Source organism: Delphinapterus leucas, chromosome 17 (assembly GCF_059928025.1).
Source record: "Delphinapterus leucas isolate spDelLeu-1000000601 "Yukka" chromosome 17, BTC_Dleu_Yukka2, whole genome shotgun sequence".
Lineage (NCBI taxonomy): Eukaryota > Metazoa > Chordata > Mammalia > Artiodactyla > Monodontidae > Delphinapterus > Delphinapterus leucas.
In genome coordinates, this window is record NC_143145.1 from 29,854,971 (window position 1) to 29,881,822 (window position 26,852).

Consider the following 26,852-nt stretch of genomic DNA (forward strand, 5'->3'; position numbering starts at 1 on the left):
CAGGACAGAATGGCATGGATAACAGCTGTTTGTTACAGATGAAGACAAGGCTCCCAGGATTTGAGGGATAACAGACACTAGAGAGGATACAATGTTCTAATATAACTGTGGTAGTTTATCTTCTTAGACTCCCATAAATTTTTGTGAGAGATGCAAGGAAAGATTGAATTTCCTGTCTATACTCTGTTTATTGAAACTCCAACCTTGCCCTTGGGGTGGAGGGAAAGGTTATATATAAGATACTGAGTGAAAGTCAATGGAGGTAACTGTGAAAGAGATGAGGAAATGCCAAAGCTCCAGAGAGTTTTGTTATGTCAGAGAGACATTTTAAATATATAATTTAATATAATGTAAACAAAATTAAACTTTTTAGATGTTTTTATTCACTGAAACTTTATCCATCTCTATACTGGAATCTTGAATCCTCATGAGTACCTAGTTTATTCCAATTGATTGAGAGGTAGAGAAGAATTTATGGATTTCTAGGTACTTTTCTTATTCTTAGACTCTGTGTCATTAGAGAGTACCTTATTGCTTCTTTCCAGAATTCATATTCAGGAAGCAACCTGACATTTAGCTAATATGCCTCAAGAGTTTCCATGGAGGTATGGGTCAATACTCTGTGTCAAAATTCCCTTTTTCAGCAGTCTTTCTCATCTGCTTCCAATAGTATACAGTGTTTTCAGATGGCAAGCTCTACTCTGATGTGGCATCAGGCAGTCCATCACTTCTTTCTTTACATTCTTCCCGTAATGTAATAGTTAACAATTCTTGGTAAAGCAAATTTGTTTCTCCTACCAGGTACTGAATACAGGAAATGGGAAAACTCAAATTAAAAATGAACATCCTGAAGTCAGTAAGAGAGTTCAAGAAATTTAGTTTTAGATTCATATTAGGAAGAGAGTTGGCACCCACCTGATACCAGTGACTAGAAATATTAGATTGTACTATAGGTTTCTTTAAAAAAAAAAAAAAAGGAAACAATTCATCCAGAGGTTATTTTTTAATGTATGGTTTAAAGTAAGAACTTAATTTTATTTTTCTGCTTCAAATGAGCCAATGTAGCTGAGACAGCTGTGTAGTATAGTGGCTAAGATCATGGACACTGAATCCAAACTGCCTGGGTTGGAATCTCTGTTTAGGAATTGTCAAGTTATCTAATCTCTCTGTGCTTGTGCCTCAATTTTCTCATCTGTAAAGCAAAACTATTGCCTACTTCGTATGGTTATGAGATTGAGTGTGTATGCCAACCTTTGGAGCAGGGCTGGAACATAGTATGTGTCTAATAAATATTGATTGTTGTTCTTATTATTACATGTCAATATTACTTTTTAAATAATCCATTATTTCATAACTGATTTAAGTAGCTAATCTATCCTTATCAGTTTCCCTGTGTAAATAGGAATGGTTTGGGAATCTCTATTCTATTATAACAGTTTATTTGCCTGTTCCTGGGCCAGTGCTAGAGTAATTTAATTATTACATATTTGTAATAAACCTTTATAACTTATGGGTAAGTCTCTCATCTTCGCTTTACTTTTCCAAAAACATAATGCTGAATGAAAAGAGTAACAATGTGTCAAATAAGACCATTTCTGTAAATTAAAAGCACATACGTAATACTTAATATTGCCTATGGACACATATTTCCAAATATATATATATGATGGCTTAGAAGGACTCACATTAAATACATTAAGAATAGGGACTTCCCTGATGGTCCAGTGGTTAAGACTCTATGCTCCCAATGCAGGGGGACTGGTTTGATCCCTTGTCAAGGAACTAGATACCTCATGTGGCAACTAAGAGCCCACATGCCACAACTAAAGATCCCGCATGCCACAACTAAAGATCCTGCACGTGGCAATGAAGATCCCATGTACTGCAACTAAGACCTGGCACAGCCAAACAAATAAATAAAATAAAATACATATTTTTCTAAAATAAAATTAAAAATACATAAGAATTGGTGTCTACAGGAGGGAAAATGGATTTTGAAATGGGCAATACAGCGAATAATAAAATTAGATGAAGAAATTAAATATAAAAGGGAAGTTGAGCATGGATCAATGATGACACTTGACTATATACTGAGAATCATGACAAACCAATTCTATGAATGTAAGATCAAAAAACCTGAAAGGGAACAAGTGAGAAAGGAAGGAAAGAATAAGTGAAAAAAGAAATGAATAGCTATATTGAAGGCTCTGAATAATGCCAAGAAGCCAAAAAAAAAAAAAGAAAAGAAAACATGAGCTTCAGCTCTCAACCAGAGAGTGGGTTCTGTTAAGTAAACTTAAAGGATCTAATAGAACTGTCCACAGAAGATCTAAAGAAGAACTGTTGGAAACTTAGGCACATACATCTCCTACCCCCTACTATAGCTAGCTTGCCAACTCTGAAAATATGGAGGTCTTCTGCCTAAGGAAACCTTTTGAGACTCTTTCAACTGTTTTTTTAAATGGATAAATAATACATGTAGTACTGTACTCCAAACAATGATTCAAGTTTGCTGAATCACAGTGATTTTCTAATTTCAGTCATCAGTAGCATTGTTTAGTGGAATATGCACTAATGTGACTGATGTTTTCCCAGGAGGATGTTGTCCAACCCTATGGAAGCTCCCCTGAATCCTTCCTACTCTTAAAAGGAAATCTGGCTGACTAAATTATCTTATTTCCCTACAGTCAGCTTTAGGCTCATAACAGGAAAAATATTTATGCAACCGTGGTTAAGCTTTTGGAAAACACACATATGTGCAGAGAAAAAAAAAAAGGGCTGGGTGAAAGTACCCTTGGCTAGAGGGACAGGAAGAAGTTAAGCTGGCTTTGTTAGGAGTCATGAAGAGACAAAATGCAGAGACTGGTAATGGCTTAATTTGATGCAGTCCTGAGAAATTAAAAGTTTTCAAGCCAGTAAGAGTGGCAGTCTCCCAAATGAGGAGCATTCATGTGATCTTGTTTGGCCTTTGTGAGACCTACAATGATTATCTCTAAATGAGCAAGACTGAATAAAAGCCACAAAATGTTCTTGCCTGTCCTGACCCATTGTCATGTCCATACAGTAGGAACTCACAAAGATGAAAAATCTGTATCGTCTCTTTTGATACGACACAATGCATAAGAAACCTTTCATTCACCAACATTTACTTCAAGGTCCAGTTCCAAAGCCAGGGCCTTGACTTATAGACTCTGTATCCTCCTCCCCTTCACTCCGCATGCATACAAACACTCAAATGGAAAAAATTAAGGTTATATGAGGCAGTGTGTGTCCTAGATCTCAAGTGTCAGGTGTCCTATGGCTTTTAAAGGAACTGATAAGGACTGGGAAAGAAAGGACCTAAAATTTTTTGAGAGAGCCTCTCAACTTTGCCATTTCCCAAGCTCCACATTATCTCAGTGGATCCTTACAACCACAACAACTCTGTATACTATGTGTCATCATTATTACCCCATCGTAGAATATGAGGAACCAAAGCTCAGAGAGGAAATGCTCACAATCAGAAAGCAAGTAGCCAGGCCCAGCACTTCCACCCTCTTTCTGGTTTCACATGCTGTGCTATTTCTGCTGTAAAACGCAAAAAAAGTTTCAATGGAGCAGCAGACACAAAAGTAAAATCCCTTCTCCAGAAGAAGTAAATTGAAATTATAGATTTCAAGTTAACAATCTCTGGCTATTCCTTTTTTGATGGGTCACCAAATGACACAAGTGTTCCTTGGTTAGTAGTGATCCTGAATTGGTATTTTGTTCACCAATAAAATGAGAAGTTTTTGCAGAAAATGTTTAAAGTTTTTCTAGATCTAACCCAATTTGTTGTGCTTCCTTCCCAAAGGACACCCTCTTTCCCATTCTCAATTAAGACTCATGCATTGTGGCTGCTGAATAATGGCCTTTACAGGGTGGCTTATTAAACAACACAGACTTTTTGCCTTGTTTCAGGACCAAATAAAACAGCTGTCCACTGCCTTTACTCCCCAGGAAATCTTCCCCAAATTGCCTGGTTTAATTTACTTCATAGTTTCTGAAATGTCTCCAACTATTGATTCTTTGGGGGTAATCAGACTCTTCTTAAAATGCCAACATTCTAGAAGTAATAAGAAGTTATCAATTATTCATACTTAAATGTGAATTAGTTCAGCCAGCAGGCTGTTCTCTTAAAATTCACTTGAAATTTCTCTGTGAGGAAAGTAGGGGAGGCATGACTGGAGGGGAAGAGATACTATTTGGGAATAGTAGAAGGCAGAAATCATCATAACTAGGGTTTTAAGTATCTGGAGAGCAATAAGAGGTATTACCCCTCTAGAACTATAGTGGAAAGTATGCCAGTAGGTAGCAAAATAGAATGATAAACAGGTAGATGAAGAGATGCAAAAGACAGAGGGTAGTTTTTACCTCCATGCCAACTCTGCCTATTGAAGTGAGCCACCCAGATCTTGAGATTTTCTATGAAGGCCATGAAATCCATTCCCTACTTCTCAGGAGCTACTCCTTTGCAGAAGCACAGACTACAAACCAGGACACCATTCCTAGCCTGTTCCTGTCCAGCTGACCAGGGAGGGAATCTTCTGTACTCAAGTTGCAAAGTAATTGTTCCAAAGGACTGTGGCTCCTATTCTCCCTATCTAATGATAAAACAAAAGACACTGGAATCAAACTGCAGCACATCTGAAATTGGTTAATGTAGGAATGAATTACTGATGACTAGACGTTCACCTTTATAGCTCCGTATCTCTAGTTTGAGTGGAGAGGTTTCTGCTTTGTGTCTTACAGGAAGCATATTATGGGAGGGGATGTTTTCCATGATTGTGGATTTAGGGTTGAGCTTTTATCACTGTTAATTGCAATAGAGAGGAGAGGAGGAGAGGGGAGGGGAAGGGAGATCAAAATGTTTTTGATATGTCCTCACACAATATTTCTGTTCTAATAAATGAAAATGGGAAAAAGAGGTGAGTGTTCCCCCACCCTATTGAAGTCTTTGCAAATCCTTTCAGAGTCTTAGCAAGTGAGTAACAGCTTAATTCTTTCCTTTTACCCTCCCTTTGGTTACCAAGAATAATAGGCAATGGAAACATATTAGAGTGTTTGTGGAAACACTGTGCAGGGTGTGTTCATTAGCATTCTCCTATAAGCTTCTAATACATGTGTGTGGTTACAGAGAGATGATATAATCAGTTTGTGGGGAGTGCTGCTCTGAATGCATCACAGCTGGATCACGCCCAGCAGTGCGTTATGCTACCTCTAAGAAGTATGAGACTCCAAATAGCCTGAGGATTATTAATGATAGTGAGTTTGTTGGCACAAAGGAAAAATGCAGAATTTTGTCTCAGAATAAGATGGTTTTTTGTAATGCTCATTCCCTAGACAGAGATCACACAGGTGCCTTGAACATAGATGATACTGGTAAAAATTATACTCTACAGGGTCTTATCAGAATTAAATAAATGAGATCATTTTAGAGGGGTAGGAAGTATAGTTGCAATTTTGGGGAAGAAAATCCTACAAAATTCAGACCTTGACTCTTGTCACGGCAAACCCAGCTATAATTTTTCTTTCATATTCAAAGCAAGCTGAACAGTCTGCCTCTTACTTGCACAGACCAAACAACAGTGGGGATTTTTAGAGAAGATAAGGTCCAAAACAGCTGTTCACACGTATGTGACAGGAGTTTTGGAAATATTCCTACTCCAGGTCCTCTTTGGAATCCGACGCCTCGTGGGTTTGTGGAAATGTAAAAGCTTTGTCATTGGTCCTACTTTGCTTTCTTCTTCTGCCTACTTTTTCAGTCATCTACACAGGGCAGTGTTTGTTTGCAGGATCTGGAAATGAGAGAACTAGTAGGGAGCAGATAATCTGTGGGATGGGTGACAGGAACAACCCATGGGATGATATCCAAACAGAATCTTCCAGCCTATGCTTCCTTCAATGATCCATTTGTGTAGGGGCATTATAGTTTGTGCAGGGCCGAACCCTTAGGAGGGACTCTTCCAGGAAATCTGGGTTTCACGCATAAGAATAAAACCTCAGGACACTCTATCTTCATTGCTAAAGATCTCCTTTTGGGTAAATTTTTCTTTTTTCACCAGCATGGTCTCCTTGGCCTCATTCATGCCTCTTTCTTATCCCATCTTGAGGAAGCAGTCTCGTCATCCAATTATTACATTCACTGAATTGTAGATTGTTATGAGATGAAAACTCTTCCAACTTGTACTGAGTTCCAATGAGTTAAACAATAGTTTGTGATTCTTATAAGAGAATACAGAAGAAGGAGGCAGATAATTAATTATGAAAACAGAGCCCAGAGAACCTCTCAAGGTCCTCCAATTGACACTGAATATCTTTTTAGTAAACACAAACTAAGCCCTCTATGTTTCAGAGTTAATGAAGTAAAGTAGCATTTTTGCTACTCACGCCAAGATGAAAATAATACCATACTAACAGCTGAAGATATACAAACCCCAGATTTCAAATACCAGCTCTGAGTCACAAAAATAATTAACAACTAAGAAAGCATCTGCAGAATCATAGGTTTCACATATTTCAATCACCCAAATATAATGAATAAACAAATAAATACTGAGATCCTATAACATATTCAGCACTGTGGGGACAGGGGAAAAGAGAATTAGTTAATACTATGTATGCCTTTGGAGTGACAAGAACTTCTATGAAACCACTACAAAGGATACCTCCAACACTTTGTGTAGAAGAGGTCATGGATACTCTAAAGAAAATAATCAACACTGTGGCAAAATTTTCAAGAAAGGAGACAGGAACTTAGCTGAACCTTGAAGAATAGACAGAAGAAGGGTCTTTTGTTTTTGATGAGAGGAAAAAAGGCAAGTGCAGGCAAAACCAAATTGAATTCAATTATTCAGAAAGTATGCGTTGAGCACATTATTACCAAGAATTGTGGGAGTCTAAAACATCAACCTATCTTTCCTTTGTCCTAGGGGTTTGTCAGAAGAAGCCAATACTCAATCCTTTTTTTTTTCTTCTTTTTTTAATAGCTACGCTTGTTGCTTAGCTATTTTTTAAAATTAATTAATTAATTTATTTTTGGCTGTGTTGGGTCTTCGCTGCTGCATGTGGGCTTTCTCTAGTGGCGAGTGGGGGCTACTCTTTGTAGCAGTGTGCGGGCTTCTCATTGCAATGGCTTCTCTTGCTCCACCTCTAGCATGTGGGCTTCAGTAGTTGTGGCACATGGGCTCAGTAGTTGTGGTTCGTGGGCTCTAGAGTGCAGGCTCAGTAGTTGTGGTGCACGGGCTTAGTTGCTCCACGGCATGTGAGATCTTCCCAGACCATGGCTCGAACCTGTGTCTCCTGCATTGGCAGGCAGATTCTTAACCACGGCACCACCAGGGAAATCCCTCAATCCTTTCTTGATGACTTTCACACTTAAACATGGAACTCTTGCTTAAACTTCTCTTTCTGCCCCACTACCTTGGTGTACATAACAAAAATATAGCTGAAATGCTGATTGCCAGATTCAACAACACAAATAGAAGTTAATTCAAAAGATTCAAACTAAATTCAAAGATATTTTTATTTTAAGTCTTCCATCTGAAGGTATAATAGTCTCAGTGAAGTGAGATAAATATTCTGATTCTGGAGTAGGCAGTTAAATGGACTGGTACTAAATTTTCTATATGAATCTTTATTAAAGGGACAAAGGGTCAACATAATTCAGTGTTTTCAACCTGAGTTAAGAAACCAGAGAGTCCATGGTCATATTTCCCAGTTTCTGTAAATGTATGAATAGAACTTAATTTTATAAATATAATTTAAATAACTTTTAAAATTATAGTAAAAATCCATTTATTATATACCAGGTTATGAAACATGAAAGACCAGCAATCCCAAACTTGCTGGACTAAATTGTATATCGAAGAATTCTTTCATAGGACATTTTTCATGGAAAGAGCTTTCACTGAGTTACTTGTTCTATAGAATTGCAATGTCATTGTAATAGCTAACATTTATGGAGCGTTTACTAAATATTTATGCTAATATTATGCTAAGCATTTTATATGAGATGCAAATCATTTTAATGTTCACATCAACCCTATGAAATAGACACTATTAATCCCACTTTGTGATGGGATAAACGAAGCTTAGGAGATAGCAAACAATGGGCCTAAAGTCACAAACTAGAAAACAGTGAAGCCAGGATTGGCCCCTAGAGAGTCTGACAGCAGAGCCCAAACTCTTGGTAGGTATCACAATACTGCCCCTAAAGATAACTCTATGGCAAAATTTAGCAAATTCGGCACAAACTAAATAAATATCATAAATTATTACAGTCAGTGGCAATAGAACAATGTCTCCCACCAGCCCCCACCGCACCAACTATGTATCTGTAACTAGATCGGCTACAAGTAGTTTTGTTATTTTTCACATAACAAATTACTTTTTCATCCTCAGAGATGTTCAGAGCACTTTGCCTCTCACATACACTGCTTATCATGCACACTGATTATGAAGAAAGTAGAGGAATTAAGATGCACCTTGCTTATAATTCTCCATTTTTTACCTAAACGTTATTAATTTTCATGTTATTTATGATCAAGTCATTTTTTTCCCACACTGCTGAAAAGACGAGCCATTTTGCGTGTGTACCAAACTTCAAGTTCCCCAATAAGGAAAATTCTTGATATAATAGCAAGGTGGAAGTTATATTTTAAAAGATAAAATAACAGAACCCTGTGTCAATAGCTTCTAGGTTGCCTAGACTAATAAAAATGCCTTGATTTTAGTCCAACCAGGATGTATCACTGGCAGCTTCAGAATTCGTTTAACTTTTTCCTCAGAAGCTTTGACCTATCTTATCATCTTCCAAAATCTACTGTCTGGAGAGTCAAGAATGCATACTGCATCTCATATCCCTTACACCTCAAGTTTACCTCCTCTGTTTAGATGATGTGATATTCTGCCAAAATTGTAAGACTTGCTAAATGCATTTGGCAACACAGGTTCAAGTAGCTAATCTTCTCTAAGAGGTTTTTTTGTTTTTTCTTACATCAGACATCAGCAGGACATCATTGCATAAACATAAACTGTTAAAGAGAGTTTTCAGATTTCAATGACATCATTTTTATGCACCACTTGGAAGGTTTTGTTTATTTTTGAAAATCATTTTATTTTTAGTCTGATAACCAGTCACATGGTTTTAAGTTTCCAGTTCAGAGTAAAAAACTGGACAATATTTATTAAACATTTCACTCTTATAAAACTAGATCTTTAAAGGATTTATATGTCCTTGAATAGGATTCCTTTGTATCCTTACCTTGGAAAGGTGGTAAGAGTATGGCTGAAAGTCCTGGCTTTCATTTATTTTGAGTTCCACAGACCTCCCAGGAACATCAAAATGTAATTTTTGAATTATTAACCTACTGTGGGCAGAAATGTGGTTTTGAATAGACATAGGCCTATAAAAGGGAAGCCATTACAGAACTTGCAATTTATAACCTCAAAAGACCTAAGAGAACTCAAAGATACATGAATCTACCTTTTTTTCAGGGATGGTGGTATAGGTTCAACTTCAACATTAGACCAGCATGGCAGAGCCAGTACTTATTAAATGCACTATTCATTTCTCTCTTGTATTCTTCTCTTTGCACTTCCTGTTGTCTCACCCTCATCTTATAGTTAATTTCAGATTTCTTATCCTACAAGGGATTCCCCTAGTACATGGTACTTACCTAAGACTATTGTACCCACAATTTGCTTCCTATGCTTTGTACCAGATAGAGTACAGGCTGTGATCCAAATGTGAAACGTGTAAGGTTTTAGCAAAATGACTTCTTCTTTAAAATTCATTCATTCCAAAAAAAAAAACATAAAAGTTTGTCATCCTAGAGGGAAAATGTATTTTAGAGTTAAGGAGTAAGGAAAGTCAGACTTGGAGAGGGTGGGACAAAACCCCAATGCTCTTTTCTCTATAGCTCCTATAACCAGTGGGCCCCAGATGCAAGTACAGTCATGAGAAGTGAGCAGGCCAGCAAAGCAGGTTAAATAAAGTCCCAGATTTCTAGCCAGAAAATCAACAATGGGAACATCAGGAAACTGGAAAATTCTGAGGACAGGAAGGAGCTTGGGAAAGTAACACCATACAATTTTTTTTTAATACCTGGGCTCACACCCTAAGTTGCATGTGAATGGATCATATCTTAAACAGCATAACAAAGACTGTGGGAACTTAACTGAGAGATAAGTCTCAGACTGGACATTGAATGGTGTGTACATGGGACATATATGAGTAATATGGCAAAGCCTTTGAAAATGGAACTGACATTGAAACCACAACCCACAGAAGACTGGACAGAACTTGTGACATACACTAATTGGGTCAGTTCCCTGCTAACACAAAAATATTGACATTCTCCATAGGATTTAAATAAGACAAAGAGTCTCATAACATTCAAAATATCCAGGACAAAATCTAAAATTATTTGGCATATAAAGGACTAGTAAAATCTCAACTTGCATGGAAAAAGACAAGCAATAGGCATGAACACTGAAATGACAGATATTGGAATTATGTGGCAAGGACTTTGTATCAGCTATTACTAAAATGCTCCAACAAGAAAGGGAGGATATGCTAGAAATGAAGGGATTTAAAATAAAGAAACGATATTCAAAATCTCAGCAAAAAAAAGAAGGTATAAAGAAGAGCTAAATGGAAATTTTAAAACTGCAAAAACCAATAACCAAAATTAAAAACTTACCATGAAGGCTCAATAGCAGATTAGAGATGACAAAGAAAACACTAAGTGTACTTGAAGATAGATCCATTGATATTTTCCTAACTCAAAAACAAGTTGGGGAAAAAAAAGTAACAAAGCCTCAAGGATTTATGGTAATGTATCAAAAGATCTAACATTTTGTCATTGGAGTCCCAGAAGAAGAGAAGGAGCCCAGTTACTCAAAAAGCTTTGAAGATGTAAGGCTGAAAACTTCCAAAATATGGTAAAAAATATAAACCTACAGATTCAAGTAGCCCAGTGTACCCCAAACAGGAGAAACTCAAAGAAATCCATGCTTAGAAACATCATAATTAAACTGCTGAAAATTAAGACAAAGAAATTTTTTGAAAGTAACCAGAGTAAATAACAAATTATTTATAGGAAAACAACAATTCAAATTCATCAGAAAACATGTAAGCCAGAAGCAAACTGAACATTTTTAAAGAGCTGAAAGAAAAAAATTGTCAACCCAGCACACTGCACACAATGAAAATACCCTTCAGGAACAAAAAAGTGAAATAAATACTTTCTTAGAAGAAGGGAGACTAAGAGAATACATAATCAGGAGATATGCTCTGAAATAATAAGATAAGGAATTTTTTCACAGAAGGAAAATGATAGCAGAAGGAAATTCAGAACATCAAGAATATAGGAAGAGCAATAGAAATGGTAAATATCTGTGCAAATATAATATTCTTCTCTGTAAATATGTTGCCCTTTCCTTTAAATTACTGTTTTAGGCAGCATTCCAACAACTCCAAATGTGATCCCTTCTCCCTGATATTCACAGCCTTGTGGAATTCCCTCCCCTTGAGTGTGAGCTAGACTTAGTAACTTGATTCTAACAAACAGAATACAGCAAAGTGATGAAATGCCATTTCCATGATTAGATTATCAAAGAGTATGACCCTCCCCCCACCTTTTTTCATTCAGCTGTACTATTCTGCATTCCCATCAACGATGTATGAGAGTTCTACTTTCTCCACATCCTTGTCAGCACTTGAAATTGCCAGAATTTAAAATTTTAGTCATTCTAATACTAATGTGTAACTAATTTTGGTTTTAAAACCAAGATACAAAATGGTACGGCTAGAAGGTGATTTTCCAGTGTCTCTTAAAGTTAAATACACATTTATAATATGGCCCAGTAATGCTACTCCTGGCTAACTACATCAAGGAAAGGAAATTTATGTTCACACAAAAACCTGTACACAAACGTTTATAGCAGCATTAGTCATAATTGCCAACAATTATAATCAATTGTTGTCATTGAACAGGTAAATGGATAAGCACATTGTGGTATATTTATATAATGGAATATTACTCAGAAATAAAAGGCATGAATTATTGACATATGGAACAACTTGGATGAATTTCAAAGGCACTATTCTCAGGTAAAATACAGCAGCCTCAAAAAGTTACACACTCCATTTATACAACAGCCTCAAAAAAATAAAACTATAGGGACAGAGAACAGATCAGTAGTTTCCAGGGGCTAGGCAGGAAAAGTGTGCAAGTAGCAAGGAGGAGATTCTTGAAGTGATGAAATGGTTCTGCATCCTGACAGCAGTGGTAGTTACTGAATCTACACACGTGTTAAAATTCATATAACTGCATAGCAAAAGAAAGTCAATATTACTGTATGTTAATTTAAAAAATAATTTTTTAATTTAAAAAAATGTATAGTCCTTGTCTCAAAATGCTTATAAGCATTCCTATCAATAATTACTTTGAACATCAATAGACTAAATGCTCCAATCAAAAAATATACAGTGGCTGATTGGATTAAAAAAACAAGAACCTGCAGTATGCTGCTTACAAGAGACTCACTTCAGGGTGAAAGACACATACAGACTGAAAGTGAGGGGATGGAAAATATATATTTCATACAAATGGAAATGACAAGAAAGCAGGGGTAGAAATACTGATACCAGAAAAAAATAGACTTTAAAACAAAGGCCATAAAGAAAGACAAAGAAGGGCATTATATTATAAATTTCGGATCAATACAAGAAAAGGATATTATACTCATTAACATATACACACCAATACAGGAGCACCTAAATATATAAATACTAATAGACATAAAGGGAGAAACTGACAATCATACAACAGTAGCAGACTTTAACAGCCCACTGACATCAATTGACAGATCTCCCAGATAGAAAATCAATAAGGCAAGAGAGGTTCTAAATGACACAATAGACCAGTTGCACTTAATTGATATCTACAGGACAGTACATCCAAAGAAAGCAGAATACGCATCGTTTTCAACTGTGCATAGAATGTTCTCTAGGATAGACCACAAACTAGGTCACAAAATAAGCCTCGACGAATGTAAGAGCCTAGAAATTCTATTAAGCATCTTTTCTGACGACAATGTTATGAAACTAGAAATCAACTACAGAAAGAAAATCAGGAAAAGAAGGAACATGTAGAGAATGACCAACATGCTACTAAAAAACCAATGGGTCAATGATGAAATCAAAGAAGAAATCAGAAAATACCTCAATACAAACAAAAATGAAAACACAACTTTACAAAATCTATGAGATGCAGCAAAAACAGTTCTAAGAGGGAAGTTCATAGCCATATAGGCCTTCCTCAAGAAACAAGAAAGATCTCAAATAAATAACTTAACCTACCACCTAAAAGAATTAGAAAAAGAAGAACAAGCAATGTGCAAAGTCAGGAGAAGGAAGGAAATAATAGAGATTAGAGAGGAAATAAATAAAAGAGATTAAAAAATAGAAAAAATTTAATAAATCAAAAAGCTGGTTTTCTGAAAAGATAAACAAAATTGACAAACCTCTAGCCAGACTCACCAAGAAGAAAAGAGAGAGGACTCAAACAAAATAAGAAAAGAAAGAGGAGAAATAACAACCAATATCACAGAAATACAAAAAAAATCATAAAAGAATACTATGAACAGTTATATGTGAACAAATTGGACAACCTTGAAGAAATGGACAAATTTCTAGAAACATACAGCCTGACAAGACTGAGGTAAAAAGAAACAGACAATTTGAACAGACTGATCACTAGACATGAAATTGAATTTTCAATTTAAAAAAAAATAACCAAAAAAACTCCCTACAAACAAAAGTCCAGGACTGGATGGCTTCTCTGTGGAATTCTACCAAACATATAAAGAAGTTATACCTATCTTTCACAAATTATTCCAAAAAGCTGAGGATAAGGGAACACTCCCAAATTCATTCTAGGAGGCCACCATTACTCTAATACCAAACCTGACAAAGATACTACAAAACAAGAAAATTACAGGCCAATATCTTTGATGAATATAGATCCAATAATCCCCAACAAAATGTTAGCAAACTGAATCCAACAATACATAAAAAAGATCATACACCATGATCAGATTGGATTCATTCCAGGGTTGCAAAGATGGTTCAACATACACAAATCAATCAATGTGACACACCACATTAACAAAAGGAAAGATAAAAACCACATGATCATCTCAACAGACACAGAAAAGCATTTGACAAAATTCAACATCCATTCATAATAAAAACGCTTATCAGGGCTTCCCTGGTGGCGCAGTGGTTGAGAGTCCACCTGCCGATGCAGGGGACGCGGGTTCGTGCCCCGGTCCGGGAGGATCCCACATGCCGTGGAGCAGCTGGGCCCATGAGCCATGGCCGCTGAGGCTGCGAGTCCGGAGCCTGTGCTCCGCAACGGGAGAGGCCACAACAGTGAGAGGCCCGTGTACCGCAAAAAAACAAAACGCTTATCGAAGTGGGTATAGAGGGAACACATCTCAACATAATAAAGTCCATTTACAATAAACCCACAGCCAACATAATACTCAACAGTGAAAAGCTGAAAGCCTTGCCACTAAATTCAGGAACAAGACAAGGATGCCTACTCTCACTGCTTTTACTTAACATAGTATTGAAAGTCCCAGCCCCAGCAATCAGATAAGAAAAAGAAATAAAACATATTCACATCAGAAGGGAACAGGTAAAACTCACTATTTTTTTTCACATCTTTATTGGAGTATAATTGGTTTACAATGGTGTGTTAGTTTCTGCTGTACAACAAAGTGAATTGGCTATATGTATACATATATCCCCATATCCCTTCCCTGTAAAACTCCCTATTTTTAGATGACTTAATACTTTGTATAGAGAACTCTAACATCTCCACACAAAACTATTAGAACTGATCAATGATTTCAGCAAGATAGCAGGATACAAGATTAATATACAGAAGTATACTATATCTCTATACACTAATAATGAAATATCAGAAAGAGAAAGTAAAAAACAATCCCATTTAAAATCGCATCAAAAAGAATAAAATACCTAGGAATAAACTTAACCAAGGAGGTAAAATACCTATACTATGAAAACTATAAAACATGGATGAAGGAAACTGAAGATTACACAAAGAAGTGGAAAGATATCCCATGCGCTTGGATTGGAAGAATTAATATTGTTAAAATGGCCATACTACCCAAAGCAATCTTCAGATTTAATGCACCTATCAAAATACCCATGACATTTTTCACAGAACTAGAACAAATAATCCTAAAATGTACATGGAACCACAAATGACCCAGAATTGCCACGGCAATTCTGAGAAAAAAGAACAAAGTTGGAGGTAAAACCCTTTCAAACTTCAGACTATACTACAAATCTACAGTAATCAAAACAGCATGGTATTGGTACAAAAATAGACACATAGATTAATGGAACAAAACCAGAAAAAAATCCATACACCTATGGTCAATTAATCTATGACAAAGGAGGTAAGAATATACAATGGAGAAAAGACAGTCTCTTCAACAAGTGGTGTTGGGAAAGGTGGACAGATACATACAAAACAATGACATCAGAACATTCCTTCACACCATATACAAAAATTAACTCAAAATACTTTAAAGACCTAAATGTAAGACTTGACACCATAAAACTCCTAGAAGAGAACATAAGTGAAACATCCTTTGACATAAATCATAGCAATATTTTTAGATCAGTCTTCCAAGGCAAAAGAAATAAAAGCAATAATAAACAAACGGGGCCTATTCAAACTTACAACCTTCTGCACAGCAAAGGAAACCAGCAACAAAATGAAAAGACAACCTACAGAAAGGGAGAAAATATTTGCAAACAATGTGAAAAAAAGGGGTTAATACTCAAAATATATAAACAGCTCACACAACTCACTATCAAAAAAACAAACAACTCAATCACAACATGGGCAGAAGACCTAAATAGACATTTCTCCAAAGAGGACATACAGACGGCTAACAGGCATATGAGAAGATGCTCAACATTGCTAATTATTAGAGAAATGTAAATCAAAACTACAATGAGGTATCACCTCAAACCAGTCAAAATGGCTATCACCAAAACGTCTACAAATAATAAATGCTGAAGAAGACGTGGAAAAAGGGAACCTTCCTATACTGTTGGTGGGAATGTAAATTGGTGCAGCCACTGTGGAAAAGAGTACAGACGTTCCTCAGAAAACTAAAACTAGAACTACCATACGATCCAGCAATCCCACTCCTGGGCATCTACTTGGAAAAAACAAAAGCTCTAATTTGAAAAGATATATGCACCCTAATGTTCATAGCAGTACCATTTACAATAGCCAAGACATGGAAGCAACCCAAGTGCCCATCAACAGATGATTGGCTTAAGAACATGTGAGATAAAGAGATATATATACATATAATGAAATATTGTCATTTGTAGCAACATGGATGGACCTAGATAGTATAATGCTTAGTGAAATAAGTAAGACAAAGACAAATACTACATAATATCACTTACATGTGGAATCTAAAAAATAATACAAATGAATCTATATACAAAATAGAAACAGACTCAGATACAGAAAACACATTTGGGTTACCAAAGGGTAGAGGGAAGGAGGGAGGGATAAATTAGAAATATGGGGTTAACAGATATAAGCTACTATACATAAAATAGGCAAGCAACAAGGATTTACTATAAAGTACAGGGAATTATATCCAATATCTTTTAACAACCTATAATGGAATATAATCTGCAAAAAAACTGAATTACTATGCTCTATACCTGAAACTAATACAATAGTATAAATCAACTATACTTCAATAAAAAAATAAAACACTTAAGGAAAAAACCAAGCACTTATAGGCAGGTGGATTTTGAAGAGTACCCTAAACACCGATAGAATGCTTTCTACCAAGTTGGTGCTGAAAAACTAATCAAGTGGAATTACACATGCCTTTAACTTAAAATCACTTACTCCTACTTTGATATGACAGAGAAGTTTTATGCTGTCAGGGATCTTCCTCCCCTTAACTTCACTTCCTCTACATTCTTAAAACTAGACATTAGTCTCTATTGCCCCCAAAGAAAACTGAAATCTCATCAGAAATACAAAGAGAAACAAAATAATATTGACTTGGGAACATCAAGAACTCAAGCTCATCAATGAGGATATTTCTGGGATAATTTAGCTTAACTGGATTTCTGCTTTACCCAACTAGAGTACCCACCCCCTTCATAGCTACACTCCTGCCCCTTCCCTATCCTTCCCCAAATAAGAAGATTCCTCTGTATTGGCCTGGAATAGTCTCTATGTTCCACATTCCAGCTCCCCATATCTAGGTGGAAGAATTAGACTACCTCTAACATACTTATGAAGATTTCCCTTTGGCTTTAATTTGGTTCTCTTTCTTTTATCTTCTTTTGTTTTTTTTTCTTTTTGGTTGGGGTATAAGAAAAAAATTACCATAAAAATGGCAACATTTTGCTTTTCTTAAATAGGCAGAAAGAAGAAGAGAAAGCCTAACTGATTTTCACAGCTTCTAAAAACCTAACCAAACTCAGGTTTTATTTTTCCTCTACACTATACCAATTTCACACCTCTGCTCACTCTTCAACCTCTGCAATTCGGTTCCTGAAAGAGATCTTAAGGTCACTAATTCATTCCATGTTACAAAATCTATGAATATGTTTCAGTCCTCATCTATGATCACATGTGTTAGTCTCTCCTTTTGAAATCCTTTCTTACAACAGCCACTTCTGTTTTACTCTTCGAGCTCTGGTCATTCCTGTATTCCCTTTTGCAGGCTCATCTTCATCCACCCACCCAACAGATGGGGGACTTCCAAAAGCCTGGGTAGTAGACAACTTTTCAGTCTCACCCTCTGTACTTTTCTGAGAAAAATCACATCCACAACTTTAATCATCATATATACTATGATCATCCCCTCCCCCACATTTATATCTCTCATCCAGGACTATTCTCTGAGATTTATTTCTTTATTTTCAACTTCTTATCCTACATTTCCATTTGGAAGTCTCAAACTCAGCATATTCAAGTCCAGCATATACAAAAAGCAAGGTTTTGATCTTTCCCCTAAAATATGATTCTACTTCTGTTTCCCTATTTTAGTGACCCTTACAGAACTAAGAGCTCTACTTGAACCTTTCTCACTTAACCACTCACATCCAGTCCATCACAAAGTCCCATTGATTTAAATTCTAACTCAAAGTCATTGACTTTTCACCCTCTAGATTATTACTAATCTACTGTAAGAATCACCACCTTTCACCTGGATTACTGCAGTAGCCTCCTAACTGATCTCCCTACATTCATCTAGCTTTTCTCTAACCTGTTCTCCATACTGCAGCCAGTGTGATATTTTCAAAATGCAAATGTAGTTATTTCCCACCTACCATTCCCAACCACTCTCACAGCATCTGAGTCCAAGATTGTCAATAGACACAAACTGATCCAGGCAAGTGTGAATGCATGTATGTGTAGGTGGAAATAAAAAAGAAAGATCTACAGAAGCAAGTCTGAGAATATGTCTGATTGTGTATGCCTAATTATGTTTCAAAGCCTCCCCCCAAAATTTCTAGGCTTGTCCACCATTTGAATTCATTTATGCCTTTTCACAGGAAATGTCAAGTTTTCTGTATGGTAAAAATTTTCATCACTTTCCATTTTTATTTTTCTCTCTTGATGGCACACAGAAGTCGTATAACATGGCTGAAGTTCAGGGAGCTTTGCTTTTTTGAGAGGCAGCATGGTGAAGCAGTAAGAGCTTGGATTAGAAAGTCGAACAGATGTGGATTTAAATCACAGCTCTGCAACTTATTATAATTTGAGCTTAGTTCCTTATTTATTTTTAAGTTCCTTATTTTGAAAGGAGAATCTCTCATAGGTTTTTTTGTTGTTGTTGTTTTTTGGGGGTGGGTAAGAATTTGATGATGCAAATATTCTAACATATTATCTGATGTGCAATAGGTGGCCAGTGACTGTTTGTTCCTTCCTACCAGGATGGGTGGTGCCAAAATATTCTCATCCAAAGAAAATCCCCAGATCATTTGCAAATTTCTCCACAGCCTAAGTTTGCTTCAGAGACACTTGGAAGTGAGTGTTGAGTTGAAATTTTATTTTTGTTGATTCATTTTAGCTAACATATTAAGCATAACCTACATGCTAAGCTTCATGCTATGCAATTTACATTCATTATTTAATATCCACAAATTCTCTGTGGTGTATCATACTATCCAACTTTATGGCTAAAAAGTGCCAGAGCTCAAATTTGAACTCAGGTCAACTGACTCCAGAGCTTCTGATTTTATCTATAGGATTCTGACATCTCTCACAGAGAGAACAAATCCAGAAAACTCAGAGGAGAAATAATGCCTTTATCTAAGTTTCAGCAAGGACCTATAGAACACTTCATTTTGCTAAAATCCAGAGCCAGAAACTCAAACATATGAACTTCTTTACATGAAGCAATTTTACTTCATTACATTACGTGGCAATTCTAAGATTACAGACCTAAAATGTACTTAATTTTTCCATGCTCGATATTACACAAATAATCTTTCTGGAGTTATCACATTTAATACCTCTTTCTGGCTGTATTAAATACAGATACCTTAAAGGATTATTCATGCAGCATTAAAGATAGGAATTTGACAAGGAGAGAGAATTTTAACTGTGATCTTTATAGAATCAAGAATAGATTAGGAGCCTGATTTTGACAGCACTGTGTATGAAAGAATGTAAGCCTCTATCTTTAAAAAAACTGGTATGTTTTCAAACAAACTTTCTCTGAAAGGAAAGTTCAAACCCTAGAAAGTATTCCAAATGTACAGGGCTGTGCACCCAAAATAGTTATGCAACATGATATGTAATAAGTTCATATATAAGGAAATATTTTTTTTCCCAAGGCTAAGGGTTGAAATCTATCCCATAAGGGAGTCCTATGGCAGTACCCAAAGAAAAACACATGTCTGTCAGATAGCCCACAAAGAAATCCATAGGAAAATATGAGAGATGTGTCTGGAATATTAGTTCACAAATCTGACTGCGTTCGTAGTATTTGTGGAAGTTTGGATTCAAAAACCAACGTGAAAACCACAGAGTACCTATAGCTAATAGAGTCATTGCTTTACTTTGTTGGTTCCTGCTAACCCTGAACTGCTGTTCTGTAAAATCTAATAAATATGACGGAATCTACTAATGTTTTGTGTAAGTATATACTACATAGAGGAATCTAAGGGCAAAGACTTTGCTGGCTGACAAGTCTCAGCTTGCCTTTGTCCATGTCATTTTATCATTTGAAATAGTGAAGATGTACTAAGGTATACTTAATAATCTTGTACAATGCTCTGAGTATATGATAGAGTTGCAATGGTATATTAATCAACTGAACAATATCTCTAAGAGCACTAATGATTTTTGTTTACTCATTTCGCTATCTCTTAGGAGCCACAAAGGGACTTTTTTAAACATCTTTATTGGAGTATAACTGATTGAAAAGGTGTGTTAGTTTCTGCTGTATCACAAAGTGAATTAGCTATACATATACATATGTCTCCATATCTCCTCCCTCTTTCTTCTCCCTCCCACACTCCTTACTCCAACCCTCTAGGTCATCACAAAGCACAGAGCTGATCTCCCTGTGCTATACGGTGGCTTCCCACTAGCTATCTATTTTACATTTGGTAGTGTATATATGTCCATGCCACTCTCTCACTTCGTCCCAGCTTACCATTCCCCCTCCCATTTCCTCAAGCCCATTCTCTACGTCTGCTTCTTTACTCCTGTCCTGTCCCTAGATTCTTCAGAATCATTTTTTGTTGTTGTTTTTTTTTAGATTCCTTATATATGTGTTAGCATACGGTATTTGTTTATCTCTTTTTGACTTACTTCAATCTATGAAAGTCTCTAGGTCCATCCACCTCACTAAAAAGTAACTCAATTTTGTTTCTTTTTATGGCTGAATAATATTCCATTGTATATATGTGCCACATCTTCTTTATCCATTCATCTGTCAATGGACATTTAGTTGCTTCCATGTCCTGGCTATGTAAATAGTGCTGCAATGAACGTTGTGGTACATGACTCTTTTTGAATTATGATTTTCTCAGGGTATATGCCCAGTAGTGGGATTCCTGGGTCATATGGTAGTTCGGTATTTAGTTTTTTAAGGAAACTCCATACTGTTCTCCATAGTGGCTGTATCAATTTACATTCCCACCAACAGTGCAAGAGGGGTCCCTTTTCTCCACATCCTCTTCAGCATTTATTGTTTGTAGATTTTTTGATGATGGCCATTCTGACCGGGGTGAGGGGATACCTCATTGTAGTTTTGATCTGCATTTCTCTAATAATTAGTGATGGTGAGCATCCTTTCATGTGTTTATTCGCAATCTGTATACATTCTTCAGAGAAATTTCTATTTAGGTCTTCTGCCATTTTTGGATTGAGTTGTTTGTTGTTTTGATATCGAGCTGCATGAACTGCTTGTATATTTTGGAGATTAATCCTTTGTCAGGTGCTTCATTTGCAAATATTTTTTCCCATTCTAAGGGTTGTCTTTTCATCTTGTTTATGATTTCCCTTTCTGTGCAAAAGCTTTGAAGTTTCATTAGGTTCCATTTATTTATTTGTGTTTTTATATCCATTTCTCTAGGAGGTGGGCCAAAAAGGATCTTGCTGTGATTTATGTCATAGAGTGTTCTGCCTACATTTTCCTCTAAGTTTTATATTGTCTGATCTTACATTTATGTCTTTAATCCATTTTGAGTTTATTTTTGTGTAGGGAGTTAGGGAGTGTTCTAATTTCATTCTTTTACATGTAGCTGTCCAGTTTTGCCAGCACCACTTACTGAAGTGGATATCTTTTCTCCATTGTATACTCTTGCCTCCTTTATCAAAGATAAGGTGACCATATGTGCATAGGTTTATCTCTGGGCTTTCTATCCTGTTCCATTGATCTATATTCTGTTTTTGTGCCAGTACCATACTGTCTTGATTACTGTAACTTTGTAGTATAGTCTGAAATCAGGGAGCCTGGTTCCTCCAACTCTGTTTTTCTTTCTTAAGATTGCTTTGCTATTCGGAGTCTTTTGTGTTTCCATACAAATTGTTAAATTTTTTGTCTGCTTCTGTGAAAAATGTCACTGGTAGTCCGATAGGGATTGCATTGAATCTGTAGATTGCTTTCAGTAGTACAGTCATTTTCACAATGTTGATTATTCCAATCCATGAATATGGTATATCTCTCCATCTGTTTGTATCCTCTTTGATTTCTTTCATCAGTGTCTTAGTTTTCTGCATACAGGGGTATTTTGCCTCCTTAGGTAGGTTTATACCTAGGTATTTAATTCTTTTTGTTGAAATGGTATATGGGAGTGTTTCCTTTATTTCCCTTTCAGATTTTTATTCATTAATGTATAGGAATGCAAGAGATTTCTGTGCATTAATTTTGTATCCTCCTACTTTACCAAATTCATTTATTAGCTCTAGTAGTTTTCTGGTGGCATCTTTAGGATTTTCTACATATAATAACAAGTCATCTGCAAACAGTGACAGTTTTACATCTTTTCCAATTTGGATTCCTTTTATTTCTATTTCTTCTCTGACTGCTGTGGCTAAAACTTCCAAAACTATGTTGAATAATAGTGGTGACAGTGGGCAACCTTATCTTACTGGAAATGGTTTCAGTTTTTCACCACTGAGAACGATGCTGGCCTTGGGTTTGTCATATATGGCCTTTATTATATTGAGGTAAGTTCCCTTTATGCCTACTTTCTGGAGGGTGTTTATCATAAATGCGTGTTGAATTTTGTCAAAAGCTTTTTCTGCATCTATTGAGATGGTCATATGTTTTTTCTCCTTCAATTTGTTAATATGGTTTATCACATTGATTGATTTGCATATATTGAAGAATCCTTGCATTCCTGGGATGAATCCCACTTGATCATGGTGTATGATCCTTGTAATGAGCTGTTGGATTCTGTTTGCTAGTATTTTTTTGAGGATTTTTGCATCTATGTTCATCAGTGATATTGGCCTGTAGTTTTCTTTTTTCGTGACATCTTTTTCTGCTTTTGGTATTGGGGTGATGGTGGCCTCGTTCAGGAGAGTTCTTCCCTCTGCTATATTTTGGAAGAGTTTGAGAAGGATAGGTGTTAGCTCTTCTCTAAATGTTTGACAGAATTCGACTGTGAAGCCATCTGGCCCTGGGCTTTTGATTGTTGGAAGATTTTTAATCACAGCTTCAATTTCAGTGCTTGAGATTCGTCTGTTCATATTTTCTATTTCTTCCTGGTTCATTCTTGGAAGGTTGTACTTTTCTAAGAATTTGTCCATTTCTTCCAGGTTGTCCGTTTTATTGGCATATAGTTGCTTGTAGTACTCTCTCATGATCCTTTGAATTTCTGCAGTGTCAGTTGTTACATCTTTTTCTTTTCTAATTCTGTTGATTTGAGTCTTCTCGCATTTTTTCCTGATGATTCTGGCTAATGGTTTATCAATATTGTTTATCTTCTCAAAGAACGAGCTTTTAGTTTTATTGATCTTTGCTATTCTTTCCTGCATTTCTTTTTCATTTACTTCTGAACTGATCTTTATGATATCTTTCCTTCTGCTAACTTTGGGTCTTTTTGTTGTTCTTTCTCTAATTGCTTTAGGTGTAAGGTTAGGATGTCTATTTGAGATGTTTTTTGTTTCTTGAGGTAGGATTGTATTGCTATAAACTTTCCTTTTAGAACTGCTTTTGTGGCACCCCATAGGTTTTGGGTCATCGTGTTTTCATTGCCGTTTGTTTCTAGGTATTTTTTGATTTCCTCTTTGATTTCTTCAGTGATCTCTTGGTTATTTAGTAGTGTATTGTTTAGCTTCCATGTGTTTGTATTTTTTACAGACTTTTTCCTGTAATTGATACCTAGTCTCACAGCGTTTTGGTCAGAAAAGATACTTGATATGATTTCATTTTTCTTAAATTTACCAAGGCTTGATCTGTGACCCAAGATATGATCTATCCTGGAGAATGTTCCATGAACACTTGAAAAGAAAGTGTATTCTGTTGTTTTTGCATGGAATGTCCTATAAATATCAATTAAGTCCATCTTGTTAAAGTATCATTAAAAACTTGTGTTTCCTTACTTATTTTCATTTTGGATGATCTGTCCATTGGTGAAAGTGGGGTGTTAAGGTTCCCCACTCTTATTGTGTTACTGTCAATTTCCCCTTTTATGGCTGTTAGCATTTGCCTTATGTATTGAGGTGCTTCTATGTTGGGTGCATAAATATTTACAATTGTTAAATCTTCTTCTTGGATTGATCCCTTGATCATTATATAGTGTCCTTCTTTGTCTCCTTTAATAGTCTTTATTTTAAAGTCTATTTTGTCTGACATGAGAATTGCTACTTCACCTTTCTTTTGATTTCCATTTGCATGGAATATCTTTTTCCATCCCCTCACTTTGTCTGTATGTGTCCCTAGGTCTGAAGTGGGTCTCTTGTAGACAGCATATATAGGGGTCTTGTTTTTGTATCCATTCAGCCAGTCTATGTCTTTTGGTTGGATCATTTAATTCATTTACATTTAAGGTAATTACCAATATGTATGTTCCTATTACCATTTTCTTAATTGTTTTGGGTTTGTTTCTGTAGGTCTTTTCCTTGTCTTGTGTTTCCTGCCTAGAGAAGTTCCTTTAGCATTTGTTGTAAAGCTGGTTTAGTAGTGCTGAATTCTCTTAGCTTTTCCTTGTCTGTAAAGGTTTTAATTTCTCCATCAAATCTGAATGAGATCCTTTCTGGGTAATCTTGGTTGTAGGTTTTTCCCTTTCATCACTTTAAATATGTACTGCCACACCCTTCTGGCTTGCCGAGTTTTTGCTGAGAAATCAGCTGTTAACCTTATAGGGATTCCCTTGTGTTATTTGTTGCTTTTCCCTTGCTGCTTTTAATATTTTTCCTTTGTATTTAATTTTTGATAGTTTGATTAGTATGTGTCTTGGCATGTTTCTCCTTGGATTTATATTGTATGGGACTCTCTGCACTTCCTGAAGTTGATTGACTACTTCCTTTCCCATATTAGGGAAGTTCAACTGTAATCTTTTCAAATATTTTCTCAGTCCCTTTCTTTTCTCTTCTTCTTCTGGGACCCCTATATTTCAAATGCTGATGCATTTAATGTTGTCCCAGAGGTGTCTGAGACTGTCCTCAATTCTTTTCATTCTTTTTTCTTTATTCTGCTCTGTGGTAGTTATTTCCCCTATTTTATCTTCCACTTATCCATTCTTCTGCCTCAGTTATTCTGCTACTGACTCCTTCTAGAGAATTTTAAATTTCATTTACTGTTCATCATTGTTTGTGTGTGCTTTAGTTCTTCTAGGTCCTTGTTAAACGTTTCTTGTATTTTCTCCATTCTATTCCCAAGATTCTGGAGCATCTTTACTATCATTATTGTGAATGATACTTTAAATCATTTACTTTAAATCATTACTGTGAATTCTTTTTCAGGTAGACTGCTTATTTCCTCTTCATTTGTTTGGTCTGGTGGGTTTTTACCTTGCTCTTTCATCTGCTGCATATTTCTCTGTCTTCTCTTTTTGCTTAACTTACTGCACTTGGGGTCTCCTTTCTGCAGGCTGCAGGTTCATAGTCCCCATTGTTTTTGGTGTCTGCCCCCAGTGGCTAAGTTTGGTTTAGTGGGTTGTGTAGGCTTCCTGGTGGAGGGGACTGGTGCCTGTGTTCTGGTGGATGAGGCTGGATCTTGTCTTTCTGGTGTGCAGGACCGTGTCTGGTGGTGTGTTTTGGGGTGTCTGTCAAGTTATTATGATTTTAGGCAGCCTCTCTGCTAATGGGTGTGGTTGTGTTCCTGTCTTGCTAGTTGTTTGGTATGGGGTGTCCAGCACTGTAGTTTGCTGGTCATTGAGTGGAGCTGGGTCTTAGTGTTGAGATGGAGATTTCTGTGAGAGCTTTCACCATTTGACATTATGTGGGGCCGGGAGGTCTCTGGTGGACCAGTGTTGTGAACTCAGCTCTTGTACCTAAGAGGCTCAGGCCTGACACCCAGCTGGAGTACCAAGACCCTGTCAGCCACATGGCTAAGAAAAGGGAGGGGAAAAAAGAAAGAAAGAAAGGAAGAAAATTAAATTAAATTAAATTAAAGTTATTAAAATAAATATTAAAATTATTAAAAAAAAGAAAGAGAGAAACCAAAGCAATAAACAAATCCACCAATGATAACATGCACTAAAACCTATACTAAAAACAAACAAACAAAAGACAGACAGAACCCTAGGATAAATGGTTAAAGCAAAGCTCTACAGACAAAAATCACACAAAGAAGCGTACACATACACACAAAAAGAGAAAAAGGAAAAAATATATATACATATTTAAAAAAAAGAAAGAAAGCAACCAAATCAATGACAAGAAGCTCTAAATTCTAAACTAAAATAAACATAAAACCAGAAACAAATTAGATACAGAAAGCAAACTCCAAGTCTACAGTTTCTCCCAAAGTCCACTGCCTCAATTTTGGGATGATCTGTTTTCTCTTCAGGTATTCCAGAGATGCAGAGTACATCAAGTTGATTGTGGAGATTTAATCTGCTGCTCCTGAGGCTGCTGGGAGAGATTTCCCTTTCTCTTCTTTGTTCGCACAGCTCCTGGGGTTCAGCTTTGGATTTGGCCCCGCCTCTGCATGTAGGTCACCTGAGGACATCTGTTCCCCACCCAGACAGGATGGGGTTAAAGTAGCAGCTGATTAGGGGGCTCTGGCTCACTCACGCCGTGGGGAAGGAGCCTGCAGCAGGCGGA

General features: G+C 36.4%; 1 protein-coding gene across 2 annotated transcripts in view; it reads right to left on the bottom strand.

The window, feature by feature from the left end:
• Positions 1 to 958: 958 nt before the first annotated feature.
• EMC2 (ER membrane protein complex subunit 2) overlaps positions 959 to 26,852 on the bottom strand; it is a 209,468-nt gene continuing 183,574 nt past the window's right edge. For both annotated transcript variants that reach the window (XM_089898816.1, XM_089898815.1), the window contains one exon: positions 959 to 26,134. In XM_089898816.1, coding sequence (XP_089754942.1) covers positions 22,719 to 23,810 — 1,092 coding nt within the window. In that variant the 5' untranslated portion in view covers positions 23,811 to 26,134 and the 3' untranslated portion in view covers positions 959 to 22,718. The remainder of the gene's footprint in view (positions 26,135 to 26,852) is intronic.